At 33.0% G+C, this 18,970-nt stretch overlaps 2 protein-coding genes and 1 pseudogene across 18 annotated transcripts in view; 1 reads left to right on the plus strand and 2 right to left on the minus strand.

Annotated features, from left to right (window-relative positions):
* hyd (E3 ubiquitin-protein ligase hyd) overlaps nucleotides 1-3,565 on the minus strand; it is a 44,932-nt gene extending 41,367 nt beyond the window's left edge. For 6 of the 11 annotated variants that reach the window (XM_090119743.1, XM_090119744.1, XM_090119738.1 and 3 more), the window contains exons 1-2: nucleotides 3,301-3,565; nucleotides 1,986-2,335 (exon numbers count right to left, since the gene is read on the minus strand). In XM_090119743.1, coding sequence (XP_089975869.1) covers nucleotides 1,986-2,335; nucleotides 3,301-3,362 — 412 coding nt within the window. In that variant the 5' untranslated portion in view covers nucleotides 3,363-3,565. The remainder of the gene's footprint in view (nucleotides 1-1,985; nucleotides 2,336-3,300) is intronic. The other 5 variants (XM_090119745.1, XM_090119746.1, XM_090119740.1 and 2 more) reach the window with 1 other exon arrangement.
* Nucleotides 3,566-3,974: 409 nt separating this feature from the next.
* LOC149909674 (uncharacterized) lies at nucleotides 3,975-14,969 on the plus strand. Of its 4 annotated transcripts, none has more exons than XM_090119752.1 (8): nucleotides 3,975-4,320; nucleotides 4,626-4,755; nucleotides 5,505-5,738; nucleotides 6,265-6,436; nucleotides 9,067-9,287; nucleotides 9,726-9,921; nucleotides 10,217-10,564; nucleotides 12,991-14,969. In XM_090119752.1, the coding sequence occupies exons 1-8, from the start codon at nucleotides 3,975-3,977 to the stop codon at nucleotides 13,099-13,101; spliced, it is 1,758 nt and encodes a 585-aa protein (XP_089975878.1). In that variant the 3' UTR covers nucleotides 13,102-14,969. The 4 variants fall into 4 exon arrangements, with proteins under 4 accessions (XP_089975878.1, XP_089975877.1, XP_089975875.1 ...); XM_090119751.1 differs by lacking the exon at nucleotides 12,991-14,969 and adding an exon at nucleotides 10,637-12,318; XM_090119749.1 differs by lacking the exon at nucleotides 12,991-14,969 and having other exon boundaries at nucleotides 10,217-12,318.
* Nucleotides 14,970-15,112: 143 nt separating this feature from the next.
* On the minus strand, nucleotides 15,113-18,721 carry LOC149909675 (TAR DNA-binding protein 43 pseudogene; annotated as a pseudogene). 3 transcript variants are annotated; one of them, XR_016458593.1, is made up of 3 exons: nucleotides 17,216-18,721; nucleotides 16,307-16,384; nucleotides 15,113-15,801 (listed from the first exon to the last, which is right to left on the minus strand). The product of XR_016458593.1 is annotated as a TAR DNA-binding protein 43 pseudogene, transcript variant X2 (transcript). The 3 variants fall into 3 exon arrangements; XR_016458594.1 differs by lacking the exon at nucleotides 15,113-15,801 and adding an exon at nucleotides 15,899-16,134; XR_016458592.1 differs by lacking the exons at nucleotides 15,113-15,801; nucleotides 16,307-16,384 and having other exon boundaries at nucleotides 16,963-18,721.
* Between the last annotated feature and the right edge of the window lie 249 nt (nucleotides 18,722-18,970).

An 18,970-nucleotide genomic window follows, 5' to 3' on the forward strand; every position in this document is an offset into this window, starting at 1 on the left:
ACGAGAAAATAAATGAAATATAATACAAACTTGACTACTGTAAAGTGACTTTTTTTAACGTAAAACAGTCTTCTGTCAGGATTTCTTGGAAAATCGTTAATAACTCGAGAAACACGTATAAATTCAGTGGGCCTCCTCATTTGACTTAAATAATACCTAGTTAATTTTCTTAAAAACAGAACACGGTTTTTGGGAAATTATTAAAAAAATTGCCAGGACAATATTTGAATAGGACAGATTCCAGAGCCTCCCGAGCTTACAGAGAAATGCCCAAATATTATCAAGGTAACAATATAATGTTGGTGAAATTGGATAAAAATTTGAACAGTATTAAATGCATTTATTGGAATTCTTAGTTTCTTTATACAATTCTCACATCCACATTTGCACCTACCTGATACATCTATATAATATGTTTCTTCTGTATATTAAAGAATTAAATGTTTTTTTAATATACAGAAGAAACATATTCACAATCAAAGAACACCACAATAAAATTCTAAAAAGGGTGAACAGAATTTAATGGTAATAACTAATAATTAGAAAAAAAAAATAGGATAACAACTCTCATGAAATGTATTGTAACAATACAATATGATGTATAGTATATCATATTGTATTGTTAATTGTTATTGTAAATGTTTTTAATTGTTATATTGATCATGCTTAAAAACTAATTTAGCTTCACTTGTATAGACCTGAGAAAAAAAATAGCCTATATGCTTGTCTATCAATAATTGTTTTAAAAGAGGAAAAAGCATCTATACATTCTTACAATGTTTTGTGTTTCTAATAATTATTAGAATCATTATCATAAAAGAACATATATTCCTGAAATATGTTAGCATTTTTTTTGGTTTAATTACTTTTGTTACTATCCTTACATCTGATTCATATATAGTCATTGTGAAAGATTGTGTAATTAAAAATAATAAGTCAGTGTTTTATTCATTTCAAATACCCTATGTGCACCCAGGTCATCCACTATGCATAAAAACTTAATTACTGATTTTTTTTAAAGAAAATTAATTATTTCTAAATCTTGAAAAGCAACTAATGAAAAAACTTTGTTTGACAGTGAGCCTTTATATTATACAGGTGCCTTTATACTTGTAGAGATATAATTTTATAATAATGTTCGTCTTGATCGCGATCATGCGTATCACTGAAAGTAAGTAGTATTAACTTGAATTATGGATTCCAATACATTATAAAATGTGAAATAACATAGTCAGAATAATTAAATACAAAATTATTTTGAATCATTTAGGACACAGATAAATTAAGAATCTGGAATATCAAATAATCCACATTTTAAATGGGTACTATAAAGTAGAAGCAACCATACAATTAACGCTTTTTATTTATTGTATTTAGTAGTAAAAGTTGTAATTAAAACCGCAATAAAGCAAGCGCAAACTTTGAATAGTTTTAAAGCTGCAATTAAAAAATATTATCTGTCCTCATAGTCATTCTGTATCTGTTCTGTTTTACCTATTTCTCTACTTGAAATTTTTATATATCCTCTTCTGCACGTTTTCTTTCTTTCTTTCTTTTGTTATATGTAAGTATGTAATTTTATAACTTACTCATATCTATTTTTATTTGTATTCACTCCTTGTATATGCACTATCTACCTTTTTCAATCTTTTCATTTTCCTATATCCCAAGGTTGCCTGGAAGAAATCGCTTCAAAGCGATAAGGCCACCAATTTGTATGGTGAAGATTCTTTTTGTATATTATTGTATGGTATATCTGTGCATTGTACAATAAAGTGTTTTTTATTTATTTATTTAATTACTTATTCATTTAATTATTAATAGAAAGTTATACACAAAATATGAATCATATTAAAATCTTCTTTGTTCTATTGTAGTTAAATTCTAGAATATTCTAGCAGGATTGTTATATTAACATGTATAATTAATTATGTATAATGCTAATAAAATAAAGAAAATTTTACAATAAAAAACCTGTATTGTACCTTGTGAGCTTGGAGCTGCTCGGATAGAATTTCTCATAATTCTTGCTCTTGTGCGTGGCTGCTGACGTGAGCCACAACCACTACCACTTCCCCCTTGCTTCCCTCCACTCGTCCCACCTCCTCCGCTTCCACCGCCACCATTTCCACCATTTTTACTTGCATCAGCCTTGCTCAAATCCAATCTGTCAGGTATGATTGAGAATGCAGCCCGGCATATTGTACCATCTTCTTGTAAACAGGCTATATGAGCAGGACCAGCAGCCACAGCACGCACTCCTCTCAAAGAGCATAATGCTGGGGAGCCAGCTCCTGTTCCAAATCTATTCCATCTCTCAGCAACCTCTCTAAGCCTACAACAAGTGAATACAAATAAGCTTTGTAAACAATGGACAATCAAATAAAAAACAATCTCATTTAAATTTTATTATTAACATAAATATCTCTAGATTCTGGGAAAATAAAATTGAACATCAATTTTTCAATTTCAACACCAAAACACTGGTATAACATTAGTTATTCTCCACTAATGCAATTATTCCTTAATTCATAGATTTAGATTTGTTTTTAATTTAAATTCTGTATGGATATGTAATATAATAATCTAATAATGGTATATTAGTTAATATGGACCATTTTGAAAGATTTTTTTTTAATAATCAATTGACTAATTTTTCAGTTTAATCTATAAAAAGAATACTGATTTGAATTTTGGTACTAGTTTTTAAGTTTAACAATAGTTTATATTCTCATTAGCAATTATTAATTAAATGAAGTCATGAAATTTTATGCAATGAATGTTTAGTACATAATATGTTCCTTCCTTTGGGCTCTAAACCTAATTAGGGCATTGTTATTAACATATTATACACCATGCTATCCAGTGTTTTATTTTAGGAACACTGGAGCTTCATAGAACTGTATCGTCTTTGAAATTATGCTGACTCTGAATACTTATATTATTATAAGAGAATAACATCATTCATATTTTTTTATATATATTTTTAAAATAAAATACACCGGGGTTCGCAAATTGACCTATAACATCATTGTAGAATGTAGATGATCATCGTTAGGCCATCCAAAAAGCTACTTTCCATAAAATTTGCTATGGGAGACAAAATTTATTCAACATCATTAATTCATAAAAAAATATTTTTGTACAAAAAAAAAAAACTATAATAATCCGAACAAGTCATCGTCGAAGATACAATTTTCTCAAAATATGTTTAAGATGTGTTTTCTAGCTTCCCTAAAATATCTGATTAAATTCTACAACCGTAATGGAGTCATGTAGAAAGTTGGATAATAGGCTTACCTATCTATCAGTTGATCCTCTGTCCCAGGTAAAGGATGAACAACGAAATGCATAGAAGACATTTTCGTTAAGTTTTATCCAATGTTAACAATACCATACAGACAACATTTACATTTCAGTCCACCATTAATCATCAGAACAATAGAACACTGATAACTAGAATCCACTTCTAACCACCATATTTCTCGTGGTTCCTTTCAATAGCGTTTTCGTTCTCAAATACATGTGAGTCGGTACAAGACGAAAAAAGAAAGAAAATATCAACATGGCTTCTTCGCCTGAAATGTTGGTAGAACTGACACTTATGTCGCGTTCATGGATACGTTTACCGATTGTAAACTGTGAAGTACATTTTGAGCATAACTTAATGTAATTATAATTTCTGCTGCTGCATTAATGCTTAAAATAATGTAATGTAAAACCTATAGTGTATGTAATAATTGATATTTCAGCAATGAGAAAAAACTAAAAATTTGGATTTCCCACGGATTTCCGATCAATTATTTTTTATAATTTTAATTATGACTGCACGAAACATTCAACTTTCAAATAATCAACTGAATGAATAATTAATGATTTTTAATAAATAAAAATTAAATTAAAAAGTCAAATTATTGAAAATCGGAAAAATGAACTCTATTATCACAGCCAGAAAAAGAAAAACAACGTCAAAAATGGCGGCCAAGTCAAAGAAGCGGTTGTGTAGGAATGAAAATAAATTATTAATATTAGAAAAATTGGAAATTAGGGATGTAATATGTTCGATTTGTCAGTCAATTCTTATTGAGCCTGTAACATTACCATGTTATCACGACTTTTGTCAACGTTGTTTTAATGGTAGCATTGAAAATAATGCTTTGTGTTGTCCACTTTGTCGCTTACGAATTGGTTCTTGGGTCCGAACAGCTACAAAACAAAAAAGTTTGGTGAATAGTAAATTGTGGAACTTCATCCAAAACAAATTCCCCGAAGAAGTCGACAAAAAAGTAAAAGGAGAGGATATCCAAGGCCTGTCCCCAGGTAAAAAAAGGAACCTCATTGATATCTTCTTTATTAAAATATTATCCACTAGCTAGCGCTCCGCGGTTTCGGCTGCGTGGCTCCGCTCCTGTTGATCTTAGCGTGATGATATATTATAGCCTCGATGGATGGGCTAACTAACACCGAAATAATTTTTCAAATCGGACCAGTAGTTCCTGAGATTAGCGCGTTCAAACAAACAAACAAACTCTTCAGCTTTATAATATATTATATTAGTATAGATTAAAAATTACCAATAGCCAAATAAAACTTTGTTTTTACTTTAAACTTATCTTAATTTTCAGAAATCAAATTGCCACGCTTAAGCAAGCCTGGAGAAATAAGATCTGAGTATGAAGCAGAACTGCAACGTTTACGTGCCGAGAGGTTAAAACTTGAACAGAAACAAATACAAGATACAGTAGTATTAATAAAGTAAGCCATGGCATTATTGTCAAAATTATAACATTTTATTTATTTATTAAAATAGAAATAATAACTCACTATTCAGCCATGCGAAGTTGTTGCTAATAAATAATTTTAAATATGCCCAGCATTATGGCCAATGGCATATTGTAAAAGCATTATGGGAGATATCTCCCATAATGCTTTTACAAAAGTCAAAATACCATTGCACCTTTGATTACTAAATTACAAAATACAACTTACTCTCAATTAATGTTGTTAGTAATCCTATCCTTCCTACTAATATTATAAATGCGAAAGTTTGTGAGGATGGATGTATGTTACTCTTTTACGCAAATAGAGTGTAAACTCTATATAACGTCACTTTAACGACAAACTCACTACTAAGGCATCAAAATCAATTGGCTTTGGTTGGTTTAGCTTGTATTCCATTTTATGTTTCCATTTGTGACTTAACAAAAGCATTTTGGTTTAAATTACCTCCTTTTTTTGAAGTTGGTTAAAAAAGGATCTGCATTGCGCTCCGCCATATCTATGCCAGCTCTATGGTTATCAACAAACTTAAAAAAGGAGTTCTGAATTAACCTTGTTTTCCTTAGTAATTTTAATTTCTTGAATTGATTTGATATTTCTTTTTTTATTAGTAAGCTGGTATCAGCTGTGGTTTCCTTTAAATTTGGTTTAGTGCTAAGAATGCAGGTGGTTTTTAGATTTTTGTAAAAAAAATAATAATTGTGTAATTGTCTTAATGTTTTAAGGAAACTTAAAGAGGAAGAGGAAGAAGCTCATAAAAAGTATTTAGAAAGTCTCAAACATGATGAAATGCTAGCAAAAAAATTACAAGAAGAGCAACAGCAGCACTGTGAACAGCAAAATGTAACACAATCTAAAACTGTAAAAAAGAAAATTACTAAAGTTTCAAGTAATAGATCCAGACTGAAATCTTTGACTATTGATAGTTACATAACTAAACTAAGAACACCTTCAAAGACGTAAGTAATATTTTTCTTTTAAACAACCCAATTAATGAAAATTAGTGACATTGTACATTTCATTTAAGCTGAAGGGTTAAACATCTTGTTAGCATTAATGATTACAAAGTAAATCAATTCAATTTATTTGTGTCTGTTGTATGTATGCTTTAGGTTTTATCAGGAATAATTGTATTTTTGTTAAATAAAAAGAAAACAGATATTGTATCTTTGTAGATTGCTATTTTTCCTCACACAATTTGATTATTAATCCATCAGGCCCCGGAATCACAGACACAATAGAAAATCTATTGTGTCGCGGCCGGATCTGGCTGTTCGGGGCTCAATGGGTTATTGGTGTTTAATGCTTAACAACACATATGGGGATTCCTTATTATTAAATAGATCATCCTGATCTCAGTGGAGACGTATTGCAAATAACCAAAAATCAAAGATGATCCATGCAGCTGATCCAAGTGGCATAACTAACACTACTATCTTTTATTTATTATATACAGATTGATGATAATTTGCCTCATGTTTTCAGTAGTTCAATAATAACTGATGATACAAGTACTGACGAATCAGTATTAAAAGAACCATCAGCAAAATCATCAAGCAAGACTTCACCTGAAGTTCACAAATCCACTAATAATAGCTTAGAAAAGAGACCTAAAGATGTTTGGAATAAAGAAAATGGAAAAAATTGCACAATAAAGGTAAATAAAACTATTTTTTTTACATTCTTCTCACATCACACATCTTTATTAGTAAAATATTAAATATATCAAGTTTTGAAGTAGAGATCAATTTCAGAAGGGTATACACATAAATGTTTGATTCTTTACTGGCCGATTATGGAAAGCTGGCATGTTCACAGTACTCACACATATGCAATTTTACTATACAGTATGTTCAAAAATAAATGCGACTCTAGTTTAATTATTGTAGACTTGAATTGTAAAATGAGTGCGTTGTAGATGAATATAATTATGAAAGCTCTCATAATTTATATGTAAAATTACAATTTAAAAATAACTCAATCGATGAACTTAATTATTTATTCTCATGATCAATTGTAATATGTATAGTATTGATAATCATTCAATTATCAAATAATAATTAAATTTCATGTCATATTCAATCATAACGATATAAACAATACAAATAACACGTGCGCTCACTCACAAGAAACAATACAAGCGAAACCCTAGCATGTAAGAGATACATTACAATAAAAGCTGTATTGTTCAGCTATGTATGAAAATTTTAACTAACGGCGTTTACATTTTGTTTACAAAACTTATTAAAATTATTACATAATTAATTAACCTAGGTAAAGTAAAAAAATATTCTTATCCGCGTGCCGCGAAGTATCTCGTCGAATATAGTTAGTACCAGAGGCGGCTCGCCCTAAGGAGCGCTGGTGCAGTGAACTCCCATAAATAATTATAAGTAATAAAATCATACTCCTTAATTTCATTATTAATATTAATTATTACTATTTAAAATCAATCGTAATCGTAAAAAACTACTGTCAATACCAATGAATATATATCCATCATTCCATCATTCCATACACCTGTATAAGTAATACTGTATTATACAGTAACGCACGAAGCGGAGCGCTCACGATTGCGCTCCAATGAAAAAATATTTAGTACATTTCCTAATACGAAATCCAATAGGAGTGAAAGAGAGGGTTTGCCAGTGCCCTGCGCGTGAAACAGAAGATTTTCTATGGAAAAATAGCAAAATTCGGAGCGCCGCTCCCGCAAACGTTGCTGGTTCGTTTTTACCGCCGTGCCTGGGCGCCCCGTACACAGGACAGCGATTGCGCGCGACGTTGCGTTGCCACTCCTAAGTCCTATATTATAAACAAACACTCGAGTCAACTTCAATGCACGCGCGCGAATGCAAATTCGGGAATTTTCTAATAAAAATCATAAGATACGTGTTGAAATCATCGATGGTTGAAATAGCCTGTAGTTATCAGTATTACTTGTGAGTGTTAAAATGAACAATTATAATGTGGCGTTCATTAAAAAGTGTGTTAAAACGTTACAAATTCGGCTTGAATTGAAAGTTAAGGGACCGCCACGGCCTGAACTTGACCTTACGGTGAGACATATTATATGACTTTTTAGAAAACACAAAACTTAAAAACAAGCTAGTGGTTATTTACAGCAGGGAAGATTTCCATAACGCTGATGGTGCGATAGCTTTACTGCAACACTTCATAGAGTTCAACCTGGAGTCAGTTTTTGTCGAAAGTATTAAATTATTAAAATTAATTAATTGTACAATACCGATGACCTCGGTCGAAAGTGAGCGCTGCTTTTCCACCTTAAATAAAGTGAAAACTTTTACGCGTAATAGCATATTTTTTTAATAAATTGTACTGCTTTACACCATGTATTTTCAGTGTTTTATTTCAAGTGAACACCCATAAAATTTTGTCACGAGCCGGCTCTGGTTAGTTAGTACACAGTAGATATACCTAACGTCTTTGTTTAAATTACATCACCCTGTATTTATAAACAATTGCAACATAAAAACAATAATTGTCCCCTTCACCCTCATAAGCTAGTCTGCGCGCGTGAGAGACAGACAGACTTTTCATGATGCGTATGCACTATGACGTCACGCCACGCGCGTCTTCACAGACACTACACATGTTCAATGTTTAAATGTGTTGACGTTCCAGCTCTTCTTAATCGGCCAATACATTCAAGCCCCAAAATTATCTTAAAACAAAATTTTATACAACCTCTCATTAAATATATTAGTATTGTTTTTTTTTGCAAACAAATTATTCAGTGCAGGCCTCCTAACTAAAATTAACTAAGTTTCAGCTTTTTTTCCTACAATAATTATTGTAACTCATATTAGTTTTTTCATGGACATTCCTTTAGAGAAATAAAATTGTTTCTGGTTATTCTGATACATAGGTAAGTATAGTAATGAAGTTGATTAATCAAAGGTTTTACATTTGTCATGTTACTGCTCAATCTTTTTTTGATCAAATATTCTAAGCCTCCTACACTGAGACTTATCTACTGTAGAGCTGGGACGATGAATATTTGCATATCAATGTGCCATTATTCTAAAGAAATGTTTGATAATACCATAGACAACCATCAAATAGTCTTAGCACCTACTTCACACTCTTTTTCCGTAGTATATACTTTAAAGTTAATTTTGTAATCATTGTTGCTGCCAAAATATTGTGCGCGTTCATTTGATTCGCCTTCCCTGTTCTGGAGTATCTTCTCTGAAATTCTTTGCCAATTCACACCACTATATACAGAAGTTGTAACCTTTTCATTTAATCAATAATTTATTTTAGAAAGATGACAATACAATTAAAGAAAAATGCAATGAAAAGCATCCAGTCAAAACTAAAAATGGCTTACAGTCCCTACTTGTATCACTACCCCTACCTGCTACAGGAATTCTCCAGCACAAGTCCAATATTGTAGAAAATAGGAATTTAGAAACTGGTAGTGTTGACTCCATGCAACAAGAACTATGTTATTTTAAACCTATTGAAGGCACAACACCAACTAGGTGAGTAATCATTAAAAATTAGTTGTCATCCAGTTGTTGAAATTTGGCAATGACTATAAAATTAAATTTTCGTAAAAAGGGATACAAAGTTTCTATTTGAATGTATGGGCGTGATATATTTTGTAATTAATATGTCACCGCAAAATTATAAAAACCGTTACGGAGCAGGCTGTAATGTGAGGTCGTCAGCTTAGAAATGCTAAGTGATACAACAAACCCTATCAAATTAAAAATTATCTGCTGGAAAAAAAATGGGTTATTTATTGTGAGCAATTTGTTACGGATCACAAATTTAATACAGATTACAATCTCGCGATATAGATTATATTATATCGGTGTTTACAATTTTGCAGTCACATAAATTTACTTTTAAAGTATAATGATTGTTTGATTCTAAGGCGTCATTCACGAAAGCTAATTAAATTGATCCATTTTTAGCTTCATGACCAATCGAGGCCTGCCTCTACGCGTTCCCACCCTACGAGTAGATAAAGATATAAAAATACCCACAAAACAAAGCCCACCAAGCAGGGCTCAGTACATAGAAAGTCTTTGTCACCTGAGAAAAATTTCGTTGGAAAATAAATTGCCTTCTGCATTTGTAATTGCTCTCAGTATATTGCAGGCAAAAAAGGTACGTTTTGTGTTTGTTATAGGAAATTTTCCTAAGCAATTCTTTTTCTATAATTTTATTAAGTCTCTATACAATATGACCATTGTATTATCTATTTCATTTTTAGTATTTTCTTAACCTAATACTTATTTGTTTAAATATCATATGCTCAAGAAAATTAAAAATGTTAGATACAAATAATTTATTTCAATAGACTACTCATTGAGTAGGTCTACAATAATTTCAAAGCCAGAACTAAAAACTGCAATATTTACTTTATCAATATATCACAATGTGTTGTTTTGTTCTTTCATAGGTTTCAGAGAAAAATTCTTGTACAATGAGGTCAAAGTTAAAACGCTCAGAACCTGTAAGTCTGACTGCAGTTCAGTCATTATCATTTAAAATAGAAAGGAATGCTTCTACAAGAAACAATCATGGTGATATTAACAAGCTCACTGATAATACTGAGACATTTCTTAGACGTACTCGGTCCATGGGTAGTATTTCTAAAGTAGATAATGAAACAACACCGAAGAAAAAAACGAATGAACGTAAAGTGTCTTCAGAGAGAAAAGCGAGACTAAGAAGCGGAAGCAAGAAGTATTCAAAGAAAGACACAAATAGCCCTCCCATTCGTGCTGAATCAATAAATAACAATAAGGTAAGTCTAGCTGTAAAGAATTTATCTAGTCCTTTAGAGGATTGTGATGTTAAACATATTTTACAAGAGCAGCTTAGAATCGAAAAACTAATACAACAAGAGAAGCGAGATTATGAGTTAGCGTGCAAAATGGATGCGGAGTGGAACGGGAGACGTCAGCCTCGGCGTGCAGCTACAAAACGACAAGTAACATTAAACTATGCTCTTCGGCCAGCAAAGAAGGTTAAGGTTTAGTTAGTTCCTCATAAAAGTAACTTACAAAATTTGATCAATTGAAAGTGAAGTAAATATTTTTTAAATCCAGAGTGGGTTCCATCATACATTCCATACTTTTCATATTAGCCCTGTTTGAATGCTCTGTTAACTAATAAAATAGATCATACTGTAAATTGAAAAATGAATATTTGAACATTCTATCAATGTTATAATAAAAGATCGGAATTGCTGGAACAGTGAAACAATAAAAAGTTCAAAACGTCTTCCCAATTGGATATAATATTGTTGTTACATCCAATGATTGGATATAATACAGTGTTGTAAAGATTGTCTAATCTAAAAATGAACGCCCCTCCACTGTGTTTACGCTCACATTCAAAGTACGTGTATAGACGCAATACACACAAATTGGTCTGCCTCATTGGTCGTTCAGTCCTCCAGTCCCGTCCATGCCCGAACGACAGGACCAGTTGGCCAACTAGTGCATAAATGACGCGATGCACGACAGAACGGACGTGTCATTCCGTACATTGCGCGCTCTCCCCGCCATACAATGCTAGGCACCTGAACTGATCGCCCGATTAGTTGACAAATCAGTGCGCGAGTGTCAAAGTTTGCAGTAGAATCGACGCGCGCACACATATAAAGTGGTTCAATAATTATTTGTCCTCACACATTGAAACAATTAAGTTTAGTGGAAGGGCGTTCATTTTTAAATTAGACAATCTCTACATATTTATTCCATGCTGTGTATTTATTTTTTGACATAAAATGTTGTTTTATGCATTAACCACATTTTATAATTAAACCTCAGACATTAATTATAATATTAGCGCGATAACAAAATAGTTCCTTCTTAGATCAGTTAGGTGTATTTTTTGATCTAGGAGTTCCTTACATAACTACAAAACCTGTGATGAAATTATTTTACGTAATATAGCAAATATAAAAACGAAGTTTGTACTTGCTTATTATATGCCACCGATAAAAGACTTTTTGTTAACTTTGTTTTAATTATGTAATATGTATATTTATAATGAAAACAACCTAGACATTAAATTAACAGTCATTACTATATAGGGTTTCAACAAACAATATTCTCACCGACTAAACATTAAGAATTTATGTTAATGTAAAGATGTAAGTTTTATCAATATAACACAATATTTTTGTGTATAATGTATCTATCCAATACTAAGTGTGAAATGCTTGTAAATTTATATAAATAGGTAGGTATGTCATAATTTTGATCAAACAAAATTTGTAGTTTGAAAAGGGTGGGTATACATAATAATTGTAAAATTGTATTAATTATTTAAGCAGCGTAATATGATATTATGATTTAACTAAAAAAAGAGTGTTAAGTATACGATTCTCTTTTCAAGTACGATATTTTAATCTTTTATTAGTAGGTACTTAACCAAATATATTGACGTGATAAAATGATTAACCCATTGACCACCGTAAGGCCCGATCGGGGCGCGACACAATAGATTTTCTATTGTGTCTGTGATTCCGAGGACTGATGGATTAAAGGTTAATGATACAATCTTTCAAAAATATGTATTAAATTTATTAAAAATTTTGTCCATACTTAAGTATGTTATTGTTAAAATAGAAAGAATAATAAAAAATAGAAAAGAGGAAGGATCTCATTTCTTAGATTTTGAGAGGTGTAAATATGGAGTGTAGATTTATAATTATTGTTTACTAAGTCTTAATCACAGCTTGAATGCTGTCAAATTTCAGCATTAGAATGATCTCCTTGAAAATCTGGTCAATTACTTTTTAATATGTTTTGAACATAATTTCTTAGTTTATGCACTGTACCTGCATAATGTTTTGGTACGTAGTTCAAGCTGAAAGGATCGAAGTGAGGGTGTAACAATGTATGGAAGATTTTTGGCCATTATAATATTTTTATAAATGCTTGCTGTGATATACCACAAGTGGTGATAAAAATTAGTCTCTACGTAATAATTAGTCTGATCATTTGTTTTATAACTTCATTATTCGTGGCCGAACTTTAGTTGTGATTTTCATACTCTAAAACACTGATATGTAAATAAACGATTTATTGAAAAAAAATATTTTTTATTCATCTTCAAATCTTAAGCCGAAATCTTAAAATTCACATTGGTACATATATGTACTTGTTTCTTGTACCGTCCTACTATACTAAATACTTTATTATTATTTTTCTATTTCAGTGGCTTCGTCCGCGTAATCAAAGAGAAACCCGCATAGTCCCCGTTCCCGTGGGATTTCCGGAATTTTTTGTCCTTGCTCAGGGTTTAAGCCATCTCTGTACCAAATTTTAAGTATATTCATGCAGTACCTATTTTTTAAGTTAAGCCCGGACATACATACAGACAAAAATTAAAGCATCTATATTTTTGGATTCGATATTGATTGTAGATAATAATGCCCTAATTTTTCTTATAAAAAATATTCAACGTACAATTTCAAATTTACAACGATTTGATTATATGACATTTCTTTCCTTAGAGCTAGCGCGCACGAGCAACTTTGTCTCCGCAACTATTTTGTCTCTCCCATCAATTTGTATGGGGAGTTGCGTCGTTACGTGCGCACACTTTCATACTAGCCCATAGGTGGCAGAGACAAAATAGTTGCGGATACAAAATAGTTGCGGAGACAAAGTTGCTCGTGCCCGCTAGCTCTTAGAAAATGAATTAGTAGGTACGTATTTTCATGCTTCGAAGTTGTTTATCGTTCTGCCATAGTCCGGTAATTTGCACACGGTCCCTTCGTGACCCAAATAATAATTTTTAATCCAAGCCTTTAATTCTATTTTTGATAAAATTCCTACATAATCCCTAGGTATATTAAGTGTCTGGGCATTGACTAGCGACATCCTAGGTACGATTATATCAACTATGTATTATAAATTATTATAATAGGTACATAAATATACTTCACAATTGGGTCGAACCCACTTCTCCGCTATCTGGCAGGTATTTTTTTAAGGTTATCTTTAACTCCTAATAGCGAGAATGTTACGACCCAGCATGGTATTATGATGTATGTCTACAGTATACCTAGGTATCTTACCGTATCGTAAGCGAAGACGTTACGCCTTTGGTACACCTACGCAATTTAGCAACTGCAGCTGCTGCAATCGCATGCGGCAGCGAGTCCTTGCGAAATAATTGCGACAGCGAAACATCTGCGGAACGTTAGTACACTGCGTTCTTACGCAAGAAAATGTCATTGTAGCTTTCGTGGGCTGAGGGGCAGTCGTTGTTTCAGAATGTCATCTGAGTCGTCCCAGTCGTCGCTTTCAGAATTGTTGTTGCTGGCGTCGGTATTAAAGAGAAAGCGTAGAATCTGGGTGCATGAAATAAATCAGAAACGAAGAACTCGGAGAAAATAAGCTATGCTTAGAACTTCAATCACATGAAGATCGTTTCTATACATATTTCAGAATGAAGCCGGAAACTTGAATATTTACACAATCTTCTTGAACCTCATATTAAAAAGAAAAATACAAACTACAGGATGGCTATTTCAACAAAAGAAAGACTGGCACTTTGTTTAATAATCATTGATGTTTGTAGAAATGGTAGTTATGGTGACTATGCATTTTGTTTGACTTTGCACCATCTCACGAATTATGAATGGGCAAAAAATAGGTATTTAAGACTTCGAAATCCGAAATCCTCGAGCTCGTAAGAGATAAGGCTACGATAATGCCGGTGATACACGTGCGAGTGAAGGCGGGTTGCGAGCAAAATTTCAAACATGTTGGATCGTCAACGAACTTACTCGACGGCTTTTAAGTACGAGTACTTGGGGTGACACACAAGCGAAAAAGGTCGTCGAGCCACAAGTTCGCGTATTTACGTCTATCAGCCCTTTAAGGCCGCGTTTCCACCTGCAAGTAGGGCGAAACCACAACACTGCGTTGCGGCGTCGCGTCGTAAAAATCTATCGTAATCTATCGTAAATATATAATCTATGTAAATCCATGTCTCACTAGAAACTGAAACGTTGGTTAGCGTCTTTTCGTTCGATGTCGTATCCGATGAAATTTTTGCGTTGCGACATCGCATCGCATTGCTGTGCGATGTTATTTTTGCGACGCGACGCCGCAACGTAGTGTTGTGGCCTCGCCCGTAGACTTGCAAGCTGCTGTCAGACAGACTGTCGGACATTTCTTGCGGAAGTTTTCTTGCAGATGGAAAGGCGGCCTTACGGTGTTTACACTTTTGCGGTACAATATACGTGCACTATGTTTTAGTTACTTTTACATACATTAAATTAGGTAGCATATCATCAATATAATATGTATTGGACATTTACCCGCTCGCTTTTCAAGAAATTTGTCCCTTATTTTGTTGATGCTATCACTCTGACCCGTTTTTGCGCCAAGACGCAGTCTAGTAAGTAGTAGGTATAAGTTATACCGTATAACGTCTTTGATCGTAAGTCGGTGCGCATAACGGATATAATTGTACACGGCATATTATGGGAAACGCTGTTCAAAAACATACTGGAAAATGAAGATCAGTATCAAAGCAAAGTAAGACTACAGGTTTCTATGCTCATAAAATCCAAATTTTAAAATTTATTTTGATGTTTATGCGTTTTTAGTGGTATCCTAGGTTTCTACTTGCTTCAGGAATAAATACACCCAGTTTTAAATAAAATAAAACATAAATTGAGAGGGCTAAAGTTACATGGATAGAGAGGTAGGTATCGCTATCGTATATACATAGTATAGAAAAAAAGTTTTTGTAACATCAATTTTGCAACAAAAAACCCATCCCACTTTTTTGAAGCGCGTCGTTTGCGGAAACCATTACTTGAGCGAATCTAAAATTTTCATAATGAATTTCACTTCAGCCAACTAGTCTCTTCTAAAGTGATCATGATGATAATAAAATTGCTGGTTAGATAGAACATGTTTATAGTAGTTAATAATATAATTTTCAGATTTTTATTTCGCTTCAACAGCCATTGTTCTTCCTCCAAGCTGCGTGGACTGTACATCGTATCTAAAATTAAATATTAATCAGATTATCTTTGTATCTGTTTTATATAATTATTAAATATTACAGTAACAGTTATAACATAAGATTAATGTTAGTAACCGTTTCCCAGTTCCCTCGTAAAAGCATACATATTCTATATCATAATTAATAATAAATTGTCTGTTACAAAGAAAAATAATACTAGGAAACAGCAAGCAGGAGCTGAGCGAATGTGTCGAGACAGCAACCGGCAAGTGCCAGAAGAATCTGAAGGGCTTTTCCCACTCAAACAGAAATAAACTACATAGAGTATACAACAACCTGCTTGCATGTTAATTGTGTATTGTCAAATTACAGCTGAAAAAAATATATATTATTAATTCTTTTTTTTTCAGTGATTAAAACTTTTGACTAATATTAATTGCAGTCAAAAGCCGCTTTGACCGGCAATGAGTATTGTCTGTAACATAATATCTATTTTTGGTCAAACAAGCCTATCTGTAGTGAAAAAAAGTAATTAAATATTTACCTTGCACATTTTCATAATATGTCAGCTGTAAGATTATTTTAACAAGGGATTTCCACTATGTATAATCCGAATGTGAGCCTGAAAATAAATTATTTTAAATAATATTCAAATCAAAAAATTGAGTCACAGTAACTTTAGTTTACATAATTGCTTCATAAATATACACACATTGTACTTTTGCATGCATCATCATTTTTCTATGTTTAAGGGTTTTTACTTTTTATGTTTAAATACCCACATAATTTAAATCTTGAATTCACTGTTACAGGTCAAGTTTGTTTAATTATAGAAAGTTTATCACTCACAAGAATTGATCCTCAAAAGAAACATGTGACTAAATTATTATGTTCATTATAAAGATTGACAATCAATTCATACTAGTATAAACATTCAGTATCATACCAAAACAACACACTCACCACATCAAATTAGCTGCTTAGATTTTGTACCATTTTGATCTTCATGATGATTGCACACATCCAAACACCAAGGCATCTTCTCCATGTTCTACCGTTCTCTTCTAGACTACACTCACACTCAAGTATTCCTTCATAAATAGTCCAGAATAAATAAGCCTTTCCAAAAGAATTTTATAAATAGTCAAACATACTTCTCTGATGCAAAAATATGTCAGTCAAATAAGTAAAACATCCATCTCATAGTACACATCCTTTATTTTTCTCTCTCATCACACAACTTCACAATGTACGCACAATTTTGGGTCAAACTTACCACTACACACTACAAAATTACTTACTTACTTTAAAATATTTTTTTTACCACAAAGTGATAATAATTATACTATCACTAGAAGTATAAATTCATAGCTAACAAAAAATAATTTTAACTTATAAATAATGCCTTTGCTTCAGCTAAAGTAGTCATGAGATTTTACTAGTGATGTCTCACCTCACGTCTGGGGCTTATTGTTCCAGCCGCTGTTAGATCCAGAGGGACCTGAGCCATTACCTCCCCAACCTTGACCATTTGACCAATTGCCTTGGTTCCAGTTACCATTTTTGTTGCTATTCCAATTAGGATTGTTACCTTGGTTCCATGCTGGTGGGGGTCCATTTTGATTCCAGTTTGCATTGTTATTCCAATTTTTGCCTGTATTACCACTTTGGGGTGGACCATTTTGTCCCCAATTATTAGGTCCTGAATTGTTAGGACCTCCTAAAAATCCTCCCCACCCTGCCTGATTCAGTGCAGCAGCAACAAGACTTATAGGTAGATTAAAATTAGCTGGTGGTCCACCACCATTTGGGTTGATTCCCAAGTTCTGCATGTTTAAAGAATCAATAGTGCTACCTCCACCAGTGTTGCTTGATCCACTGCTGGGTCCTGAGCGATTTCCTTCCCAATTGCTAGAGCCATAAGAGTCATCCTTCCAATTTGGATTATTTTTGCTTTTAATTTTTGGTGCAGCGCTTGAGACTGAAACTGAGGCACCTTTAATAACGTGATCCTCTCCACACAAACTTTGTGCTACTTCAGGATCCAAGAATGTTACAAAGCCAAATGCTCTAAATGGACGCGGAACAAATACATCAGTAACTTCTCCAAATTTTGAAAAATATTCTCTAAGATCATCAGCTGTCATATCTTCAGTACATCTGCCAACAAATACTTTACAAGGCATTTGTGGAACCACTCCTTCTTTCGAATTAGGTATACGCACATCAACCCATCTACCATCAATATTGTGTCTCTGAGCCAATGCTCTCATTTGTGAGGCGTAAGTTGCAAATCTAATAAAACCAAAACCTTTGAACGCTCCGTTTTTATCTTTCTTCAATTGAACCATTACAACTTCTCCAAACTGTTCAAAATATTGTTTAATAGATTCTTCAGTAGATTTCCAAGGTAATCCGAGACATATTAAGTCAGAACATATGAGTTTTTTTTCTAAACGCTTAGTTTTAGCCGCAGAATTTTCGGGGGACACGTCTTCCATCTTTCGTTTATTTTCTTTGGGAAATACACAAATATAAAGATGCTTTCCCCATCCTGCTTCTGTAGGTGGATGAAGCTTTCCTTCGCTGAGCCGAATTCCCCGAATGCATTTGCTTTCATGATGGCGATATTTCAGTCCGCAAGCGCCTGGAAATTGAGCGACTAATGTTGATAATAACAAAGTCCCGTTTAACTCGCACGGTATTTCAACGGCGTTGGAGTCATCCTCGTCTTCACTGACTTTAATGTATTCAAACAAATCCTCATTATAATTACTATTCTTGCTACTCATGGTTACAATAGAGTAAATGTTAAATTGATAATGTATTAATGTTTAAATTGACTGTAAAGCCTTCTTTATTACGCTGATTAGTTATGAGCAAACAGGAGACAGGAGTTTCAAGTTTCAACAAAATGGCAATTGCCATCCTCATTCCTCATTCCTCAATTCTCAAATCACAATTGCGTATCTAGCTGTCACCGCCAGTTTATCAAATGCACAGATTACAAAATATACAAGTTACAAGAGAAGCCGCCACGAAAGAAGTCCCGCGGCGATGTAAGACTACTAACCACAGAGCAAGTCTACTAACTAGACTGTGCAGTGTGCACCGTGGCGCAAAAAACGGTCTGAGAGCGTTTTTATTTCCAACTTGTCTCTTTCTAATTAGGTGACCATGGCTTACCAAAATAAGGACAACTTACTTG

The sequence above is a fragment of the Colias eurytheme genome, chromosome 3 (assembly GCF_061535395.1).
Source record: "Colias eurytheme isolate Ceu_HAF_F1 chromosome 3, ilColEury1 Martin Lab GWU primary, whole genome shotgun sequence".
Classification (NCBI taxonomy): Eukaryota; Metazoa; Arthropoda; class Insecta; order Lepidoptera; family Pieridae; genus Colias; species Colias eurytheme.